Raw genomic sequence first — 22,089 nt, 5'->3', positions numbered from 1 at the left:
TGTCTTGATGTCAGCAGCGAGTGAAATATGATGCACCGTCACAAGACATACGCAGACCATGCACCAGCTCAAATACTCACACTTTGGTGGGAAGGAAGATAGTTGGTAGGTTTTCAGCTGGTGTCTCACACATCACAAGTGAGCAAGAGCAACTGGTGGAGACAGGGATAGCAGTGGAGGATCCTCGCTGGAGGGCGCAGGTGCTGAACCTCAGAGGCCATCAATGAAGAGGATATTTCTGCAGCAGCAACAGCAAAGAATGTGCAGTGTACTGGCAGGTTTTCCAGCTGCAATGTGCATACTTGCAGAGAGATTGGAGGAGTCCCTCTCAAGCATGAGAGGCATTATGTAGCAGGCCTTTGCGACGATGTCCCTGTCCATGGAAAGATCGGCATCACCAGCGGCATGGAGCATCAAATGCGGCAATCAAACGAGTGCATGCAGGCACTCACCAATGGCTTGCACACCATGGATGCCACCTTAAATAGGATTAATGAAACCCTAACCTTGGATGTCCATCGCCCCACTGATCTGCAGCAAAGTGCTCTCCAACACATTGCTAGCAGAATGTGCAGCTGAGACATGAGAGGGACGATAGTGAAAGGGGACATGGAGGTGGGGACTCGGCTCAAAGCACTTCCACTTCTCACCCGTTGCCCTCTCAGTCAGTACTCCATATGCTGTCTCATGTCCCGATGGCCAAGTCTGCCCCTGCACAGATACAGGTGAAACAGTCTTTGGTGAGGCCCTCGCAGGCTCCAAAACTCAGAGAACATTGGCCAAGAGTATCTCAGCAGTCAGAGCAGGGATCTGAGCAGCCTGCTTCTACCTCTTCTGAAGCCGCAGGGGTTGCACCATATAGAAGTGCTAGGAAGAGGAAGCATAAAGATTTGTAGTTGCACAAGTTTCTGTTTCATGTTTGAGCTACATAAATATTATTTCTTTACATCACTTTCCCGTGTTGGCCATTTTTGGTTGCTGTCTGGCAAGTGGCCTTTTCACTTATGATGAACGATAAGACAAGAGTTAACGCTGAGTAATGTGGGCTGTGAAAGGGATGCTTGGTTGTTTGAAGGGCTGCTTTGTGTTGGGAGAAGTTGGGGATGGGGAGTGACTTTTGCATGTGGCTGCCAGATGGGTGCACTGCTGGGAACATAAGTGAACCTTGCAATTATGAGAGCATCCCAGGCAGCAATGTGCACTGCTGCTGGTGCATTAGCCGGAACATGTTCCTCCTCCTCCAAGGAATCGTCTGAAGAGGCTGTGTGCTCGGTGCTTTGTTCCTCCTGAAAGTCCAAACCTCGCTGCTGTGTAATGTTGTGCAGAATGCAGCACAGCACAACCATTCTGGGGACCCTGGCTGGTGTGTATTGAAGGGTGCCTCCAGATCTGTTGCGGCATCTGAAACGCATCTTCAACATGTCACTTGCTTGCTCAATGACACATCTGATTGTTACATGGCTTTCATTCGCTCCTGGGCCTCATTGGTTGGGTTCTTGACGAGTGTCATTAGCCAGATTTTAAGTGGGTATCCCTTGTCTCCAAGCAGCCAGCCAGTAAGTCTGCTTTGAGGTGCGAAGGGATCAGGGAAGGTGGACTGGTTCAGACGAAAGCATCATGGCAGCTACCTGGAAATCTTGCGCATATCTGCATAAACATCTTTTTGTGGTTGCACACCAGCTGCACATTGATGGAGTGGAAGCCTTTGTGGTTGATTAATACTCCTGGGTGATCTGGGGTGCCTTAATTGTCACATGCTGCAGTCGATGATGCCCTGCACCTGTGGGAAGCCAGCTAGAGCCGCAAACCCAAATGCCCTCTCACTCTGACTGGCAAAGTACACGTGATTGCCTGTACTGTCAAACATCCCATCAGTCAGCTTTCCTATGCATTTGCGGGCTGCTGACTGCGATATCCTGCATATGTCTCTGGCAGAACCCTGGAAGCAGCCAAAGGCAAAGACATTGAGGGCGGTGGCGACTTTGGTCGCTGGTAAAGTGTGGCCACCAGGTCCACTTGGCAGCACAGCTTGTTCCGGCAGGCTGCAAATGTCTGCCACCACCTGATGCGAGACCCTGAGCCTCCTGAAACACTGGTGTTCTGACATGTCTGGGAAGCTCATCCTCTGCCTGCACACCCTGCGTTGTGGATATGACCTCCTGCGAGCTGCACCTCTCTGCTCATCCCCTCACTCCTGTGGAGCAGCAAGTCTGTGAAGATCAAGCTGCTGCTGGTACTGTTAATGCTGCTGGTCATTTTGGTCCTCATCTGAGGTCCAAAATAAAACAGCAACAACAGCACCCATGCTGATCTGATAGATCACAGCTGCAAGGTGTAGATCAGTCGTAGAAACCTCCAAAGTAGTGAAAGTCATTTCCAAGTAGAGAAAATAACACGTAAAGTTGTGAAACCTCTCAGCACAAGTACCATGAACAAAAGCTTTTCAAATAATCAGGCAAGAAAGCAGCTGTGAGGATTCAGTACTTATTGGAATCTTTGCCTGTCATTTCTTCAGCCCCCTCAATTGCCACTGTGAACTTGCCTTGCTTTTACTGGCAAGTTCCAGGAAGCCTGGGAAACCAATGCACCCACAGTTAAATCCCAAAACCCATGTTAATATTGCCCTTAATGAGCTATTAACATATTGAAATTGACAACTCGCCTCTCTTGAGGGGGGTTGCTTGCACGCAGCCTGGCGTGTTACAATTAAATGCAGAAGTCGGTGAGTTGGAGCCGACTTCCCGGCGCACTGTTTTTAATCTCCCCATCCGCTCCCAAACCCGTGCCTCCTGCAAATAAAAATTCCTCCCAAGTACTCTGGGGTGAAATTGGATATGGGCGGAGCCGCGAAACAAAGGGTATCACATTGATCGTCCGTGATACGCTCCACCCAATGTTCAGTTCCAGTGACTTCAATAGAAGTGAATATCCGGCGTGTCATATCACGGTCAGCAAATGTGTTTCCGCTTGTTTTATGTCCTTGCCTTTTTCCAATTTCAACCCTCATTAGTCTAGAAATTTCTGTTAGCAACATTTTACCTAAATGCTTAATGCATTCTTATAACATTGCTCTATCCAGTATTTTAACGGAGATTTTAAGTCATTTAAAATAAACAAGTTAACACTTCTATTAAAATAGATGAGGGAGGAATGTCTCGAGAATGTCTTAAGCATTTGTGAGTTAATATCGCAAACAGTAATTTCAAAGCTGTAGGTTTGCTTGTAATCATTTCATCTATTCTCAATAGCAAAGCTGACTGGTAAATATATCCCAATATTCATGCATATCCTTTGCATTAGTGATGTACTTATCACCACATCATTCAACACAAAATATTTTTGTGCATAGCGAAAATTGCCCTCGTGCCTTATGAATTTGCATTCACATTGAGCACTTGTTCAAAAAATTGAAAACTTCCACCACAAGATCTTTTCCATCAGATCCATGAGTTCCCATGTTAAGTTAAGCTTTTTTAGTGCAGAAAAGGCGTAAATAAAAGGAATGTTTTTATATTTTGGCTGAAATTGTCCCCTTTCAGTTTTTAAGTGTACTGTCTGCCCCAATGCATGTTGCGGATAATCCGGGGAAATTCAGTTCTTTGGTTTTCTTTTGGAGCGGGGTGGATGTGGGGTCCTCAGCGGGGCAGAAGTGTGGGCAGGTCAGAATGCCCGTCGATCCGAGTCATCAGGACCACACTGATGATATTAGGGCCATGCGGACGTGCTGCGTTGCACTAACGCGTCACAACATCCCTCTCCTTCAGTTAAAGGGGAGAGCCACTGCAAACTCTGCAAAGCTTTTAGTTGGGTCCACGGGGCCACTAGAGAGGGTTTCAGCCAGGCCAGCCATCTGGCACCCAAGAGGGGGTGCCGGGCTGCCTGTTGGCTCCGGCTGAACTCATGGGCATAATGGTCGGCCCGACCTGGCAATCGGACGACGATAAAAAATAATATGGAGTCGCCGGCAGCACGACCTTCCCTTTAAGGGTGGACGCGCGTCCAGCCACACATAGCTTCCTGCTGGGGAAAGCTGTCTGTTGCATCAGCCGGCGGTGCTCCTGCGGGGCAATTTTCCGCTGGGGCGGAAAGGGGGTCGTTGCCAGTTGGTAAGGGGTTGGTGCATGCATGCCGCGGCGGGAAAACGGGAGGTGCGGAAACCCGTGCCTACTGCTTCCAGCCCAGAGGCAATTTCAGAAGGGTTGACCCATCCGTCTGCCCCAGTCAATAAGGCCTCTCCGCTCCATTTCTGCCACTTAGAGGCAGTAATGGACCTTATAGAGGGAGACAATTTCGGTCCCTTTCTATTTTCAGACCTACACTGCATGTTCTAATCATTTTTCAGCAGTTTCTTATTCTAGTGAGCAGTATTCAAATTAAAAGATAAATATTGGTATGAGGGGAGTGGTCATACAGCTTTAATTAATTTAATTGGTCTCCTGGGAAGATAGACGCACCTATGCCAGTGTTCTTGATCAGGCCAACATCCCCAGCATCGAAGCACTGACCACTTGACCAGCTCCGTTGGGCGGGCCATATTGACCGCATGCCCGACACAAGACTCCCAAAGCAAGTGCTCTACTCGGAACTCCTACACAGCAGGCGATCCCCAAGTGTGCAGAGGAAATGTTTCAAAGACACCCTCAAAGCTTCCTTGATAAAGTGCAACATCCCCACTGACACCTGGGAATCCCTGGCCAAAGACCACCCTAAGTGTGGGAAGAGCATCCGGGAGGGCGCTGAGCACCTCGAGTCTCGTCGCCTAGGGCATGCAGAAAACAAGCGCAGGCAGCAGAGGGAGCGTGCGGCAAACCATACTCCCCATCCATCCTTTCCTTCAACTGTACAGTCACCTGAGAACTCACTTTTAGAGTGGAAGCAAGTCTTCCTCAATTTTGAGGGACTGCCCATGATGATTAACTAATTTTTTTGTATCAATCGAATGACAGGGCCTACCTGGAAGTCCAGGTGACAGGGGCATTGACGGCATCCTTGGATTAAAAGGACAGAATGTAAGTAGCATCTTCTATATTGATGAAGTCCATTAAAGGAGAGAAAGTATTATGTATCGGAAGCTTCACTATAGTTGACCATTGTTTGTGGTAGGTTTAAGCTGTTCATTTTTTGAAAACTACGGCATTCTTGCTTGATTTGATATCTGAAGTTATTTAAGATTACTGCTACATGAAAAGTCAGAAAATCAACCTGTAATGTTTCCACTCAGGCAGGGTACTTTCATAACTTCCTTTTTTATATATCCCTGAGAATGCACCAAGAAAATACAGACAATTAAATGCTTAAAGGAGAAGACAATTGGATGGCAGGAGTACTTTACAATAACTATACCTACACTTTCCTTCTCCTTTAAACTGTTTCACTGTCTGTATTGCTCTCGGTACATTCTCATACATATAAATAGAAGGATAAATCAAACTTCACCATCAGTGATTTTCCCTCCAGTCACTGCCTCTGCCATTCGAGATGTTTCTTCACAAAAAGTTGGTTGGTGTGGTATACTTTCAGACGACTTTGTCAAATAAAAATTGCAACATATTAAAACTGCTGGCATACATAAGGCCTTCTTATATGCTAAAAAGTTATTATCACCCCTATAGCTGAGGGAAAAAAAACCTCTCTGAGACTTGGAACGAGAGCTGTTGGAGACTGGGTCAGAAAACATGTGCTCATATGTTAATTTGTTTGTTCCTTACCATGAATGGGTTACAGAAAGACAAGCAGGTCCACACCTACTGCTGATGCTGTGTATCTGAACTGCATCTTGTTTGGAGACGATGGTGAGTTGTGCTGTTCACCATGTTGCCCATTTCCTGCTGCTCACCAAGCGAGGGCTAAAACTTATGCTCGTCAATGCCTATTAAACAACTAATGACTGTTTTCCTTGTGGGAGAGGTAAGTTGGGGGTGGTCTCTTCAGGGTTGAGATGGCTTCCAGATAAATAGAAAATTGGAACTGAGTTCAACCTTCATGGTAAGCTTGTTCAACTAATAACTGAGCCAGATAGGTATGCAGTGCTACAGGAAACTGTTGATGGCTGACCAGCCAGCCTGGCTCATTAATAGTGCATGGAGAAGGAGACCTATCACTAGAGATGTTTTTCTTCCCATCCTACGCCAGATAACCTTGCTATTAGCTAGGGTAATCCTTTCTGTACAAACAGTAGGGAAACTTAGGCCTCAGTTAAATAAGGCGTGCCCCTCTGGGGAAAGAGTATACACTGTGTTATGTTCGGAATAACTCCACAAGACTGTATTGTAAGCCCAAACTGTTGTGGCCTTGGTCTCTTTATTCAGACTCCAGAGTGCGGAAGCAGCATGGTGGATCGCCTTTTATATCTGCTTGTCCCAGGGTGCACAGGTGACCCTTGGTCTCCACAGCTGTGCCCCCTAGTGGCAAGTCTTACATATTGGTGAGGTTTACATACATACACATCACTCCCCCCCCAAAGTCTTATGTACAAGTTATTTGCAAGTTAAGGCGATCTGGCGCCCTTCGTCCCCAGGTCGATCGCCTGAGTTGAAGTGCTGGCATGGCTGAGTTGGCCGGATTGTTGCTGCATGGCCGCACGGCTGGTCTGGTCAGACTGACAGACATGATGGGTTCATCCTCATGGTTGACAGCGAGGTCGATTGTGTTAGTGGGTCGCTGGGGGCCAGGTCCTTTCACAGTGGTTCCTGGTTACCTGTAGTTCGCAATTTGGTCTGGTCCAAATGTTTTCTGCATTTGCCCAGTACATGGTTTCACAACAAACGCTCCATTTTCATCACAAAAACTCCATTCCCCTCTTTGGCTAATACTGTGCTAGCAGCCCATCTGGTGCCCTGAATATGGTCTACATCATTTATTCTGATGTCGCGTGGAGGAGCCATGCGATCATGGTACATTCTCTGCTGATAGCATATGGAAGGCTCGGTTCTGAGTGATTCTGTCCGGTGACTGCGTAGCACCCGGGATAGCCGGGTCTGTAGGGAGTCTACCGTGACACGTGTGGTGCTTAGCTTTATGATTTGGGCTGCCCACTCCGGACTATTGTCGCTGACCCTAAGGTCTGGCAAGCCAAGGATGGCCGATATGGCCTTGAGACTTTCAGTAGTGGCGGGAGGCCACGTGATGCCCATGGATCCTGGGCCATTGTATGGAGGCCCCGGACCACTGACTCTGTGTAGCCTCCCTGCCTTTCTTTGCAACGTTGAAGGGTTGCCCCATAGAGGGAATCTGATGGGATGAGCATTTTGTCTTTGCGACGGATAAGCTGCAACATCCTGTCTCGCGGTTTGCCGTTATTAGGCGTTAACGTGGGATCCTGGCTGGTCCAGGTCCTAAACTGGGGGACCATTACGGTTGACCCCTCGCTTTCTAGCACGTCCAAGACAACGAGTAGGTCTGCAGGCTACGCCGTTTCCACCCCGGTGGTGCGCAACGGTAGCCAACTGAGGGCATTAGCGCCATTCTCAGTGCCTGGCTTGTGGCGGATCATGTTACAGTGCACAGACATTCTCGAAACAAAGCATCGATAATAGTGCCTCTGCTCTCCCAAAACTGTGAGATGGGCAGCTTGTCTGACTCGAGCAAATATTGGGACACTCTTTGGTACGTCTCATTTGTCCCGTGAACCCAGGCTACTGCCTTGGTTAACTTATTGGATACATGTACAACCGTTTGGGGTTCGTCCTCTACTTTGTCTTGCTGCACAACATGCCCGACCCCATGTGATAACACATCACTTGCTACAATTACTTTGTTACATATCCGACCGGTTGGTACTCGCCCGCTACTTTGGCTTGTTGTAAGGTGCCCCCGACCCCATGTGATAATACATTATTGGCCGCGAAAGAGCGCTCACATGGGTTACATAGTGCAAACAACTTATTGGAACGTGGTGGGTTCCTGGCTTTCTCAGCGGCCGCCCCATTACCTTTGCCCCAAACCCAGTTGTCATCCTTGCCGGGCAACACATGCCTCTGTTTCGTTGCGTTGATCTGGATGCTCTCTCGTCCCGTGGTCTGGATGCACTTTTGTCCCGTGGTCTGGACGCACTCTCATCCCGTGGTCTGGATGCTCTTTCATTCTGTGATCTGGACGCACTGTCATCTGTGTCTGTGATGCCGCCTGCCGCGATCTTCCTCCCCAGGGATTTTGCTTCTGACGTCGGGAAGATGCATTCGGATCATTTCGGCCAGAGTCCCACTCTGTTTGGTTAACCTGGAGCCTCTTCCATCGTCGCGAAGAGGTCGTCGGCTTTGGGTGGTGGGTACCGTGCCTGTACCGCTGCTCAGTTGATCTTTACCTCCTCGTGGTCGTGATGTGTGGCCTGTGCCTCGGGGATCTGCAAATGGATCTTCACTTCAATTTCTGGTTCAGCTGAAGGTGGGGGCTTGCTCAGCCTTTGAGAAGGGGAGACGACGTTCGCCAAGAAGGTACACAGAGGTCTTCCCAGTTCCATCACATCTTCCCCATCCACCTTCTGCCAAGCAGCGTCACCTGAAACAATCCACAGTGGTAAATCGTGCACCGCTCCCTCATGGGATACTCTTATGTCCAAACAACCAATAACTGGTATCAGTTTTGCCTGAATCAGGATCAGCTTGGGTCATTGTGCTCTGTCACCCCACAGCCTCTCAACTGCCTTCTGGCTCATTATTGATTGGCTCACCCCTGTGTCCAGTTCCATGGAGACTGGATTGACGTTGAGTTTAACTTTTAAAATTATCGGAGGGCTTCTGGTGGTGAAAGTGTGTATCCCATATACTTCTTCTTCATCTTCAGATTGAGTTGCCTCTCCTGCTCGTTCAGTGTGATCCTCGCTGGATCGATCATCCTCTCCTGACTCTGCCACATGGTGAGTCACAGGTCGTTTGCACATTCGCTGGAGGTGCCCCATTGTTCCACAGCCCTTGCACACATAGTGCTTGAATTGACATTAATGGGCTCTATGACTGCCCCGGCAGTGCCAACATGGTGCTAATGGATACGCATTCACGCCCCATGGCGGACTCTGAGTCACCCTAGGTCTGGTCTCTGCGGTCGTGTGGGCCCTGCCCTGTACAGTTCTGCCTGCTGAAAACATTATTTTATGCACAGTACTTGCCTGTGAGCTTCGATTCTGTGAAGATATCTGTTTCATGTTGTCGCTCGTGGATATGAAAACTTGGGCTATCGTGATGGCCTTGCTCAAGATCTAGGGATTCGGCAGATAGCAGTTTGCGAAGAATAACCTTGTGGCCGATTCCAAGCACAAAAAAGTCCCGCAACATTTGCCCCAAAGATCCTGCAAATCCGCAAGGCATCTTAGGTCGGCGACAAAGCTCGTCACGTTCTGGCCCTCGGAACGATGATGCATGTAAAAGCGATACTTAGCCATTAAGATGCTCTCCTTCGGCTTGAGGTGTTCCCGAACCAGCGTGCAGAACTCTCTGTAAATCTTGTCCATTGGTTTGACCGGTGCCAGCAGATTTTTAAGGAGGCCATATATCGAAGGAGAATCACCCTGCGCTTGACCGCCGTCTCAGCCTTGTCCAGTTCATTGGCCACAAAGTACTGGTCGAGACGCTCAATGAAGGCTTCACAATCATCACCCTCTACAAATTTCTCAAGAATACCAACAGCAGCCATTACCGCATGAAAGTTCGTGATCCGTAACTCGTCGCCAATTTGTTATGTTCGGAATAACTCCACAAGACTGTATTGTAAGCTCAAACTGGTCTCTTTATTCAGACTCCAGAGTGCGGAAGCAGCATGATGGATCACCTTTTATACCTGCTTGCCCCAGGGTGCACAGGTGACCCTTAGGTCTCCCATACATGTGCCCCCTAGTGGCAAGCCTTACATATTGGTGAGGTTTACATAAAAGCACACCACACCACACCATTGCATGACAGTTAAAGAGAAATTCTAATTGTGTGGATTTCTCAGTAACTTAGGTTGGAGATGCTGAAGCATTGTGATGAGTTTCCACATCTCAGACCCAGCTGATTAACACCTATCAAAATAGAAAATTATACTGTTAACTGTGGCTCAGTGGGTAGCACTCTTGCCTCTGAGTGATGACGGTTCTGGTTTCGAGCCCCACTCCAGGGACTTGAGCACAAAATCCAGGTTGACATTGCTAGCGCAGTATTGCACTGTCCGAGGTGCCATCTTTTGGATGAGACGTTAAACCGAAGCCCTGCCTGCCCTCTCAAGATCCCATGGCATTATTTTTGAAGAGCAGAGGAGCTCTCCTCGGTGTCCTGGCCAATATTTATCCCTCACCATCACTGAAAGAAAATTATTCGGTTATTAACACATTGCTGTTTGTCGGTGCTTGCAGTGCATAATTCAGCTTCCGCGTAATATTAATTAACCCATGGGAATTATTTAATAGGGTGGCCCTGGAAATCGTGGGGACAAAGGTGCAAGCGGACCACCTGGACCTCGTGGATTAATGGTGAGCTTTTCTTAAAAATCTTTTTACTTATTCTCTGGTAAGAATTTGCAGTTAACAGGCAAGAAATAGAAATAAAGTTGCAGTACTCCTCCCTATTAAATGCTGACGCCCTAAATGTCCGCAGGGGTTATTCTGATCTCCTGCTGCAACTTCGGCAGAAGTCACGGAGGAACAGTGTAAACGTCAGCTTACATCATTTCACCGAGGTTTTCGCCAATTGCACGCTGGAGTTATGGCAGGAAACGCTCTTGGAAATACTACCGCTCTATCTCGTAGAAACTCGATTAACTGTCATCCTGGTGGACAACGGAAGTCAACTGATACTCGAGAATACCCTAATCTTGATCTAATACAGCACAACAAATATTGCGAGGCTGAGCTCCAGCGTGGAGCTTCCCTGGGCCGTGGGTCAGAAAGTCTAGAGTGGAGGGACGCAGCCTCGATTTGTGGCACTCCGAATTTCTGCTGATTAAAAACGAAGTGGTGTGAATTGGACATGCTCACTTCACTGCTGGAGCCGCACCTCACAATTTATCTGCAGGTGTTTATGTAAGCATGAAGTGATAGGATTAAAGATCTCCCTTCATTTCTGAAAAGCTCGTCTTTTCCCCCCTCAATTCTTTCCCTCAATTTCTCCCCTCCCTCTCCTAAACTGTTGACGTGCTGAGACACTATTCTGCAGATGCCTGGCAGCCTCCAGCATGTCATCCAAATGAACATTAGAAAATGACGGATAGGAAAGACCACTTACAACCCCTGCAGCCTGTCCAATACAGTCATGTTGCAATTATTCCCCACCATTCCTCCATCCACCCCACCAGCAGCCACGTAATCTCATAGAAGAGGCAACAAAACCAAAAACAATTGCCAAAGTCTGGATGGTTTGTGTCGGCAGGCTGTACAAAAACAGGATCAAGAACTCTGGCTGATTTTATTTTCCTTACTTCGGGGACAGTAAGGCCAGTTGTAGTGTTCCTTACCATGTTCTTATAGCACTCCTTGTGGGACAGGAGGAGCAGGAGTGCTTCCCCGATCCCTCAAGGAAGCCTTCAGCTGTCGACCGTGGAACCTCTTTCTAGCCCCTGTCACAATCGCCAACCCCTACTGCTGACGCACCTAATCCCCAAGCTCTAAACTGCAGCCTGCTTCCCTCCCGACTGTCCCCGGCTGCAACCTCCTGCCGCTGTTTTTTCCACCCGACATTCGGGCATTCTGTCAATTATAATTTAAAAATTATAATAAGGTCCTACCATTAAATTCGGCAGGACCAATGCGTCCCCGACCTTACGGGGGTTCTCCCGCACCCTCCCTGCCAATATCGGGGCCGTAGTGTCTTAACCAGTGAATCTGGTCTGTACAGCTCAACGATCCTTAAATGGCTAAGCTGTCAGACGGAGTTAGTTGTCTAATAATTTATTTAATGTTTTTGGAAAATATTTAAAATTACTGTATTCAATTACCATTTTCGATACACTTACACGACAATCAGTAACAGATGTTATGACCCAGTTGAGAAAACATTTTTTTAAATGATGCTTTGCTTCTCCCTTGTGGCCATCAAAAGTAATTCGCTTTTATAAAATATCCTTTCCTTCTCAGTTTCACATTTAAAAATTTTAGACTGAGTTCTTCGAATAATATACATGGGTAAGAATGACATAATTGCAGTTCAGGTGTTACTACCAACATTTTCATGGTCCTTTCACACGTCCTTCACTTTCACACAGCATTGTTTCCACACCACTCGGTACTGGGTTGCTAACACCCAAGATTAAAATTAATCAGCACGCTAGATCAGGAACATTGACTTCCATGTTCGATTCTACAATCAGCGTTAGCGATTGCCAATCACAATATCCGTTACTGGTATTAAAAGAATTACAAAGTGAGATGATTTCTTAGTCCATGTTGTATGTGCCAATGAAGGTTTCACATACTTGGATCATCTGATTGGTAAAACAGATGAGACTAAGGACTTAGATTAAAATGGACGATTCAATTGATCGTGTAGTGAGCATTAAATTATCCATTATGGAAAGGATAAACTTTGGCAATGATATTTTAAGGCTCAAGAAAAACAAAGGAGTGAGTAGTGTTTAAAGAAGAATCTAAAATTGAGTGAATAGGAGAGCTGCAGGACTGCATAAAGGACATGAGCACCGTTTGAGCTGGCAAAGATTCTGTGTATGTTCAGCACACATTTTATCAAGCATAACACTAGGTATAGGCTTTTAAGCTGAAGTTTGAAAACTCTTAAAAGTCTGCAAGGATATCTAGATCAATTGATGTTGCAAAGATACATTAATACAAGAGTGAAGCCATATGACTGAATTGTTGGGGTAAAAAGGGATGGGTTGGGGACAGGTGAGATGTTAAAATTTAAAAAATCTCAAACCCAACCCCAATCCGCTTCCATCCTGCCCACTTCCGGGTTTAATGGCAGCAGGACAAGGGGCAGGCAGCCAACCGCACCTAGGTGGCTGATTGTCCATTTAAACATTTTCATAAGGCTGGCAGCCTCAGATTTAACCAGTTTTACAGTTTTAACCTTGGCCGGCTGGGTTTCCCAGGCATTAGGAAACCCGGCAACTCAAGAGAGGCAATGAGGAGAAGGAGTGCTCAGCCCCCTCACCTCCAAGCTTACCTTCTTCCCTTGGGTCGGGGATCGCCCTCTCCAGGTCAAGGATCGGGCCCCCCCGCACTCCCACTAGCAGCTGCAGGCTCCTTACATGGCTCCGCAGTGCTCCCCGCCTGACAGGCTGCCTTCCAGGCAGGGGTCCTGCTGTAAAAAAAAAGGTGCACGCTGTGGAGTTAAAACTCCGCAGCTGCGGTGAAACCAGGTTTCCTGACTGGAACTTCTCCTCCCCGCTCACCAAACCTGCCCCTGTTAAGATCATGGCCATTGACTTAGTATAACTCTGAATGCCAAACCAGTTTTGTCTGTTTCTTTTTGAGAAAGAGCCCATTAGTTATTGCTTTGAGTCACTCCTGTGGTAGATTCACAGAAAACTGAACTTGTGGACCTACTGTAATTTTTAACTTTTTAAAAAGTAGTATTTTTGCTAACAAAAGCCCTGATTTTCTGACTGGCAGTAATCAGCAGCAAGGCACTGCAAGTAGCCTCAGAGAATCAAGGCTATTGTTAAATTCCACCAAGAATTCACAAAATTAAACAATATTGGACTGTATATCTACATGATCTTGTTTACCACACAGGGGATGGATGGCAGTGATGGATTTGGTCCTCCAGGCTCCAAAGGAAAAAAGGTATCAAAATAAAATCATATTATCGATATACTTTAGTTCTGTGTCCAGAAAAATTGCCTTCTCTTTATATTTTCTGCACTTATGAACTCTCAACTGACCAGCCTTTGGGCCTCCATTCACCAGGACATTTCTGCAGCTACCGATTTTTCCAATCCCACCCTCACCACCACCTTTGATGCCCTAGTCCCTGTTAAAACAATTACTCTCTCTCACCCTGGCCGTTCCCCCTGGTACAGCCCCGATCTTCGCTCCCTTAAGTCCAAGGAACGTGTACTTGAACAGATATGGCGGAAAACTGGTTTAGCCATTCACCGCCAGATATGGCTGGACCACATAAAGCAATATCGGGTCCTGGCCTTGTCTGGTAAATCGCTCACTATTCCAGAATCATCCTGGAATATAAAGATAACCCCGGCTTCTATTCTCCACTACAAACCAACCTTTTTAAACCCCTCTCCCCAGTCTCCACCCTCACCTCCGACAATAAGTGCGAGGAGCTCATGGACTTCTTTGTCTCTAAGATTGAGACCGTCCGATCGGCCACCTCTGTCTCTTCCCTTCCTTCCCCTAGCTCACCGGACCAAACTTCCTCTAAGGATCCCCCCTGCCCTAGCTCTGACCTCACATCTTTCTCCAGCTTCCCTCCGATCTCTCCTCATGACCTTTCCGAGCTCATCCTGTCCTTGAGACCCAATTCCTGCTCCCTTGACTCTATTGCCAACAAACTGCTGACCACCCAACTTCCTTTTCTGGCTCCCATATTAGCTGACATTGTTAATAGTTCTCGCTCCTCAGTTACTGTCCACCTCCCCCTCAAATCTGCTGCCATCACCCCTCTCTTCAAAAAAAACCATCCTTTGACCCCTCCGTCCTTGCAAACTACCGCCCCATCTCCAACCTCCATTTCCTCACCAAAGTCCTTGAACGTGTTGTCGCCTGCCAAATCTGTGCCCATCTTTCCTGCAATTCCATGTTTGAATCGCTACCGAAACGACTCTCATCAAAATCATAAATGACTTTCATCAAATTCAAAGTTCTTGGTGACTGTGACAAAGGCAAACTATCCCTCCTCATCCTTCTTGACTTGTCTGAAGCCTTTGACGTGGTTGACCAGTCTATCCTTCTCCAACACCTTTCCACCATCGTCAAGCTGGGTGAGGCTGCACTTGCCTGGTTCCATTGTTACCTATCTAACCATAGCCAGAGAATCACCTGCAACCGCTTCTCTTCCCTCCCCCGCATCGTTACCTCTGGTCTCCCAAGGATCTATCCTTAGCCCCTTCCTATTTCTCATCTACACGTTGCCCTTTGGCAGCAACATCCAAAAACCCAACGTCAGTTCCACGTATACGCTGATGACACCCAGCTCTACCTCAGTACCACTTATCTCGACCCCTCCATGGTCTCTAAATTATCAGACTGCTTGTCTGACACCCAGTTCTGGATGAGCAGAAATTTTCTTCAATTGAATATTGGGAAGACTAAAGCCATTGTTTTTGGTACACGCCACAAACTCCGTTCCCCAGCCACGGACTCCATCTCTCTCCCCCACACTTCTGTCTGAGGCTGAACCAGGCTGTTCATAAACTTGGTGTCATATTTGACCCTGAAATGAGCTTTTGACCACATATCTGTAGTATAACTAAGACCGCCTATTCCCACCTCCGTAACATCGCCCGTCTCTGCCCTTGCCTCAGCTCATCCGCTGCTGAAGCCCTGATCCATGCCTTTGTTACCTCTAGACTTGACTATTCCAACGCACTCCTGACTGGCCTCCCACATTCTACCCTACGTAAACGAGAGGTGATCCAAAACTCGGCTACCCATGTCCTAACTCGCACCAAGTCCCGATAACACATCACCCCTGTGCTCGCTGACCTACATTGGCTTCTGGTTAAGCAATGCCTCAATTTCAAAATTCTCATCGTTATTTTCAAATCCCTCCATGCCCTCGCTCCTCCCTATCTCTGTAATCTCCTCCAGCCCCACAACACAATTTTTTGAGGATGTAACTAGTAGAGTGGATAAGGGAGAACCAGTGGATGTGCTGTATTTGGACTTTCAAAAGGTCTCACACAAGAGATTAGTGTGCAAAATTAAGGCACATGGTATTGGGGGTAATGTATTGACGTGGATAGAGAAATGTTTGGCAGACAGGAAGCAAAGAGTGGAAATAAACGGGTCCTTTTCAGAATGGCAGGCAGTGACTAGTGGGGTGCCGCAGGGTTCAGTGCTGAGACCACAGCTCTTTACAATATACATTAATGATTTAGACAAAGGAATTGAATGTAATATCTCCAAGTTTGCAGATGACGCTAAGCTGGGTGGTGGTGTGAGCTGTGAGGAGGAAGCTAAGCGGCTGCAGGGGGATTTGGACAGGTTAGGTGAGTGGGCAAATGCATGGCAGATGCAGTATAATGTGGATAAATGTGAGGTGGCAAAAACAGGAAGGCAGATTATTATTGAATGGTGACAGATTAGTAAAAGGGGAGGTGCAATGAGACCTAGGTGTCATGGTACATCAGTCATTGAAGGTAGGTATGCAGGTACAGCAGGCAGTAAAGAAAGCAAATGGCATGTTGACCTTCATAGCGAGGGGATTTGAGTATAGGAGCAGGGAGATCTTGCTGCAGTTGTACAGGGCCTTGGTGAGACCACACCTTGAGTATTGTGTGCAGTTTTGGTTTCCTAATCTGAGGAAGGACGTGCTTGCTATTGAGGGAGTGCAGCGAAGGTCCACTAGACTGATTCCCAGGATGGCAGTACTGACATATGAGGAAAGACTGGATTGGCTAGGCTTATCCTCACTGGAATTTAGAAGAATGAGAGAGGATCTCATAGAAATGTATAAAATTCTGACGGGACTGGACAGGTTAGATGCAGGAAGAAAGTTCCCGAAGTTGGGGAAGTCCATATCCAGGGTGCACAGTCTAAGGATAAGGGGTAAGCCATATAGGACTGAGATGAGGAGAAACTTTTTCACCCAGAGAGTTGTGAACCTGTGGAATTCTCTACCACAGAAAGTTATGGAGTCCAGTTCGTTGGACATATTCAAAAGGGAGTTAGATGTGGCCCTTATGGCTAAACGGATCAGGGGGTATGGAGAGAAGGCAGGGGTGGGATACTGAGGTTGCATGATCAGCCATGATCATATTGAATGGCGGTGCAGGCTCGAAGGGCCGAAAGGCCTGCTCCTGCACCTATTTGCTATGTTTCTATGGCCCCAAGTTTCCACACGCGGCGAAAAAGGCGCACCTCAGAGCTGGGCGCCTGTTTTTCGTGCCGAAAACGGCGCCGGAAAAAAAACGCGGTATTCTCGAGCTCCTTTGAGCTTGGTCTGCTTGGCGCACGGCACAGAGGGCGGAGCCTACCACTCGCGCCAATTTTGTAAGTAGGAGGGGGCGGGTACAATTTAAATGAGGCTTTTGGTGCCGGCAACCCTGCACGTGCACGTTGGAGCGTTCGCGCACGCGCAGTCTGAAGTAAACATTGGCACTCGGCCATTTTTAAAAGTGCTGCAGAAAAAGTGCAGATTTGTTTCTTGGACCCCTGCAAAGGCTTGTATTTTAATTTTCTTGATATTTCTGTGTGTGAGGGAGTGCTTTTAGCAGCACTGCTCAATAAATCACCTGCTGAAATCAGTGAGTTCAGCTTTTCACTGCTAAACTTGCAGAACCGGTGCCTGCAAATTAAGGACTGTGTGTTTGGAGAAATAAAAGTGCCAATTCAACTTTGCAATGGATCAACTTCCACCAAGAACAAAGAATTTCTTGCATGAGGAAGCAAACCATTGCATAATATGTGGTGCACCCATTCTGCAAATTTAAATATAAAGATGTCGATGTGGCTGCCTCTCCCTGTCCAAATGGCCTCAGTCAGTCCCCCTCACAGCTCGAAGGCTGCTGCTGCTCCTGACCAGCCACTGATGCCGCTGCAATCCCATGGCCGAATGGCCTCAAGTCCGTCCGGGTGCTGCATCTTCGCGGGGAATGAAGGCCTGCCTCAAGCACCGCAGCTCAGCTCGAAGCCTGCTTGCTGCCTGCCCCTGCCATCGAGAGACACCGACGCCACACCCCTGCCTCAAGCACTGCAGCTCAGCTCGAAGGCTGCTGCTGCTCCCGACCAGCCACTGACGCCGCTGCAATCCCATGGCCGAATGGCCTCACGTCCGCTCCTGATTCTTCGGCTCCCGGCCAGCCACTGACGCTGCTGCAATCCCATGGCCGAATGGCCTCACGTCCGCTCCTGATTCTTCGGCTCCCGACCAGCCACTGACGCCGCTGCAATCCCATGGCCGAATGGCCTCACGTCCGCTCCTGATTCTTCGGCTCCCGGCCAGCCACTGACCTGCTGCAATCCCATGGCCCAATGGCCTCAAGTCCGTCCGGGTGCTGCATCTTCGCAGGGAATGAAGGCCTGCCTCAAGCACCGCAGCTCAGTTCGAAGGCTGCTTGCTACCTGCCCCTGCCGTCGAGACGAGACACTGACGCCACACTCCTGCTTTAAGCACTGCAGCTCAGCTCGAAGGCTGCTTGCTGCCTGCCCCTGCCGTCGAGACACTGACGCCACACCGCTGCCTGAAAGGCCTGCCTGAAGCACTTTCACACAGGTAGGAACATGGTTTATTTAATCTTTTCTTTGCTTATAAATTTTTATTCAGGTTGGATTTATTTGTATAATATTTGTATAATTATAACTAAGGATTGATTGTAGAATTTAATGACTTTCCTTCACCCCCCTCCCCCCCCCCCACCTCGTTCCCGACGCCTAATTTGTAACCTGCGCCTGATTTTTTAAAGTGTAGACAAGGTTTTTTTCAAGCGTACAAAAATCTTCACTTGCTCCATTCTAAGTTAGTTTGGAGTACGTTTTCACTGTGTAAACTTTCAAATCAGGCGTCAGTGGCCGGACACGCCCCCTTTTGAAAAAAAAATTCAGTTCCAAAGTGAAACTGTTCTACCTGACTAGAACTGCAGAAAACTAAATGTGGAGAATTCCGATTTCTAAGATACTCCGTTCTACACCAGTTGCTCCTAAAAATCAGGAGCAAATCATGTGGAAACTTGGGGCCTATGTGTCTAACCCCGAAGATGTCTACGCTCCTCTAATTCTGCCCTCTTGATCATTCCTGATTATAATCACTCAACCATTGGTGGCCATGCCTTCAGTTGCCTAGGCCCCAAACTCTGGTATTCCCTGCCTAAACCTTTCTGTCTCTCTGTCTCTCTACCTCTCTTTTCTCCTTCAAGATTCTCCTTTAAACCTACCTCTTTGATCAAGCTTTCGATCACCTGTGCTAATTTCTACTTATGCGACTCGGTGTCAAATTGTTGTATCTTATTATATTCCTGTGAAGTGCCTTGGGACGTTTCATTATGTTAAAGGTGCTATATAAATATAAGTTGTTGTTGTTAACAAATATGTCTGGAACTATTGAATTATTATTAAGAAAGATAGGATCTGGTTGTACCAGTATACCCTCACCCATTTACATTCTGAAACAAACAAACACACACACTCCGTACATGGGATCATGTAGTGTAGGTTATGTTACTTTTCCTCTTTCACCTCAGCAATCATGGTGAAGTTCAGACAAGTAAGAAACAATTATTATTTATGGCTAAAGCAAATAGCATTTAAGCAATCAACAAATAATAAAATCTTGTTACTAGGATTCTTGTACACAAAAGGGGTCTAAAATATCCCTCTGTTCCAAAAATAATTAAACTGGGTGATGTCACTCCTACATTAAGAAATCTACCCACAAAATAATTGTTGCAGTAATCACCTAATTAACATATTATTTAAAATGGCTGCTCGAGATTAGAGAGAATTACAAAGTGTTTCAACAACAAATGCATTTTCTTTTTTGTATGTACAGAATTAATATTAGTGCCCAGGAACATACAAAAGAGGTCAATATTTTTTCGCATTGCTTCCATTATAGGAAATTTGGTTGCTTCAGTTGCCGATGTAGCCCGATGGTAACCTACTCATTTTAACTGATTAATGTTAGCGTTACAATCAGAAAACCCAATCCACATTCTCTTGACAAATATCATTTAATCTGAAATAAACACATTTTTAATAGTTACGGGATTTCTCCCAAAGCTGCAGGATATAACAATGGAAATACAGAAAAAAAATTCCAGTAACGGAATTTGTAGTTCCTTTGAATGGGTTAAAAAAATAAAGTGATTTTTAAAAATTCATTCACAGGATGTGGGCGTCGTTGGCAAGACCAGCATTTATTGCCCTTCCCTAATTGCCCTTGAGAAGGTGCAGTACTTCTTTGTAGGAGTTTGGTACAATGGCTTGCTCGGCCATTTCAGAGGGCAGTTAAGAGTCAACTGCATTGTTGTGAGTCTGGAGTCACATATAGGCCACACTGGATAAGGACAGCTGATTTCCTTCCCTGAAGGACATTAGTCAACCAGATGGGTTTTTACGACAATCCGGTAGATTACTGCAATCCTTGCCCTGCAAGGGGAAACTATAACTGCCTGTGGATTTCTGGGGGGGGGATACAGCTGGTTTCGGTTAGTTGCCCACCTGTCCATGGTACTATCAAGAGTAAGAGCGGGATGAGCGAGCGGGGACAAAAGGAGCGGCGATCCAAGGACTGAGACCAGAGCAAGAGCGGGACCATCGAGAGCGCAGGGATAAAAGGAGCGGCATCGCGATGCCCAAGACCAGACGAGAATGGGACCAGCGAGAGTGGCAGAGATAAAAGGAGCGGGAGCGGAGAAGAGAGGGCAAAACAAATCAAGGAGTGATGTCACAGGACAGCAGGAAGGTGATTGGTTGGTGAGTATTACAGCATAAGAGCTGGGGAACAATAACTATCACTTTATGAAATTTATAACTTAACTAGATAAAGTAATTAATTAATATAATTATAAATAATCATTTGATTAAAATCTTTAATTAATTAAATAAGCATATAAATAATTTTAAAAGAATGTAGGGAGGAGATAGCAGAGGCATTACTACACATATTTAATAATTCGTTAGAACAAGGTGTGGTGCCAGAGGACTGGTGGATAGCTAACATAATACTTATATTTAAGAAGGGAAATAGAACATGTCGAGGGAACTATAAACCAGTCAGCTTAACATCAGTGGTAGGAAAAAATAATGTAATCCCTACTAAAGGAGAAAATAAAAGAACATCTACAAGTCAAAAATCTAATAATGAATATTTAGCATGGATTTCAAAATTGAAAGTCTTGCTTAATCAACCTCGTTGAATTTTTTGAAGAGGTGACAGAGAGAGTAGAAAAGGGTAATGCAGTAGATATAATTTATCTAGATTTTCAAAAGACTTTCGATAAGGTTGTTTTTTATTCATTCCAGGATGCGCGCGTCGCTGGCAAGGCCAGCATGTATTGCCCATCCCTAATTGCCCTTGAGAAGGTGATGGTGAGCCGCTGTCTTGAACTGCTGCTGTCCTGGTGCTGAAGGAACAGCAACAGTGCTGTTAGTGAGGGAGTTCCAGGATTTTGACCCAGCAACGATGAAGCAACAGCAATATATTTCCAAGTCAGGATGGTGTCAAACTTGAAGGGGAACTTGATGAAGCTCCCTTGTGCCTGCTGCCTTTGTCCTTCTAGGTGGTAGAGGTTACAGGTTTGGGAGGTGCTGCTGAAGAAGTCTTGGCGAGCTGCTGCAGTGCATCTTGTAGATGGTACGCACTGCAGCCACAGTGCGCCAGTGGTGGAGGGAGTGAATGCTGAAGTTGGTGGATGGGGTACCAATCAAGTGGGCTGCTTTGTCCTGGAGGGTGTCGAGCTTCTTGAATGTTGTTGAAGCTGCACTCATCCAGGCAAGTGGAGAGAATTCCATCACACTCCTGACTTGTTCCTTGTAGATGGTGGAAGGCTTTGGGGAGTCAGGTGGTGAGACACTCGCCACAGAATACCCAGTCTCTGACTTACTCTTGTTGCCATGGTATTTATGTGGCTGGTCCAGTTAAGTTTCTGGCAAAGGTGACCCCCAGGATTCGGCGATGGTAATGGCGTTTATAGTGGAGTATTTAAAATAATCACTCAATGCAAGGTCTGGGTTCGAAGATTCAAGTAGTCTTTATTTTGCACCGGTGGGGAGCTTGCCTGCTGCTTCTCTGTAGCCAGGCCTCTCCAATGATAGAAAGTTCCAAGCAACCTTTTATACATTTAATGATGTATGTCAGCCTCGTGCACAGCCCCCCTATGCCGTTTAATTGGCCTAAAGCCCGTGTGCACAATTGCTGCTTGACGAATTCCCTTTCACGTCACACAATCATTCGCCTATATCTCATACCAAATGGAGTTTTTCCAACGTGTCACTTTTGACCCCTTGCCCCTCTGGGTCTCCTGTGGTTCAACAGTTTGGCTATTTGT

At 46.8% G+C, this 22,089-nt stretch overlaps 1 protein-coding gene across 1 annotated transcript in view; it reads left to right on the top strand.

Moving 5' to 3' along the window:
• Positions 1 to 22,089, top strand: part of LOC139264069 (collagen alpha-3(VI) chain-like) — a 176,618-nt gene that overhangs the window by 119,222 nt on the left and 35,307 nt on the right. Inside the window, exons 17-19 of the mRNA XM_070880166.1 lie at positions 4,947 to 5,009; positions 10,379 to 10,441; positions 13,658 to 13,708. Of these exons, the coding sequence (XP_070736267.1) occupies positions 4,947 to 5,009; positions 10,379 to 10,441; positions 13,658 to 13,708 (177 nt within the window). The remainder of the gene's footprint in view (positions 1 to 4,946; positions 5,010 to 10,378; positions 10,442 to 13,657; positions 13,709 to 22,089) is intronic.

This window comes from Pristiophorus japonicus, chromosome 5, assembly GCF_044704955.1.
Source record: "Pristiophorus japonicus isolate sPriJap1 chromosome 5, sPriJap1.hap1, whole genome shotgun sequence".
NCBI classification, from domain to species: Eukaryota; Metazoa; Chordata; class Chondrichthyes; family Pristiophoridae; genus Pristiophorus; species Pristiophorus japonicus.
Note: the sequence above shows the minus strand (reverse complement) of the source record. Positions and strands in the feature narration are given on the sequence as shown.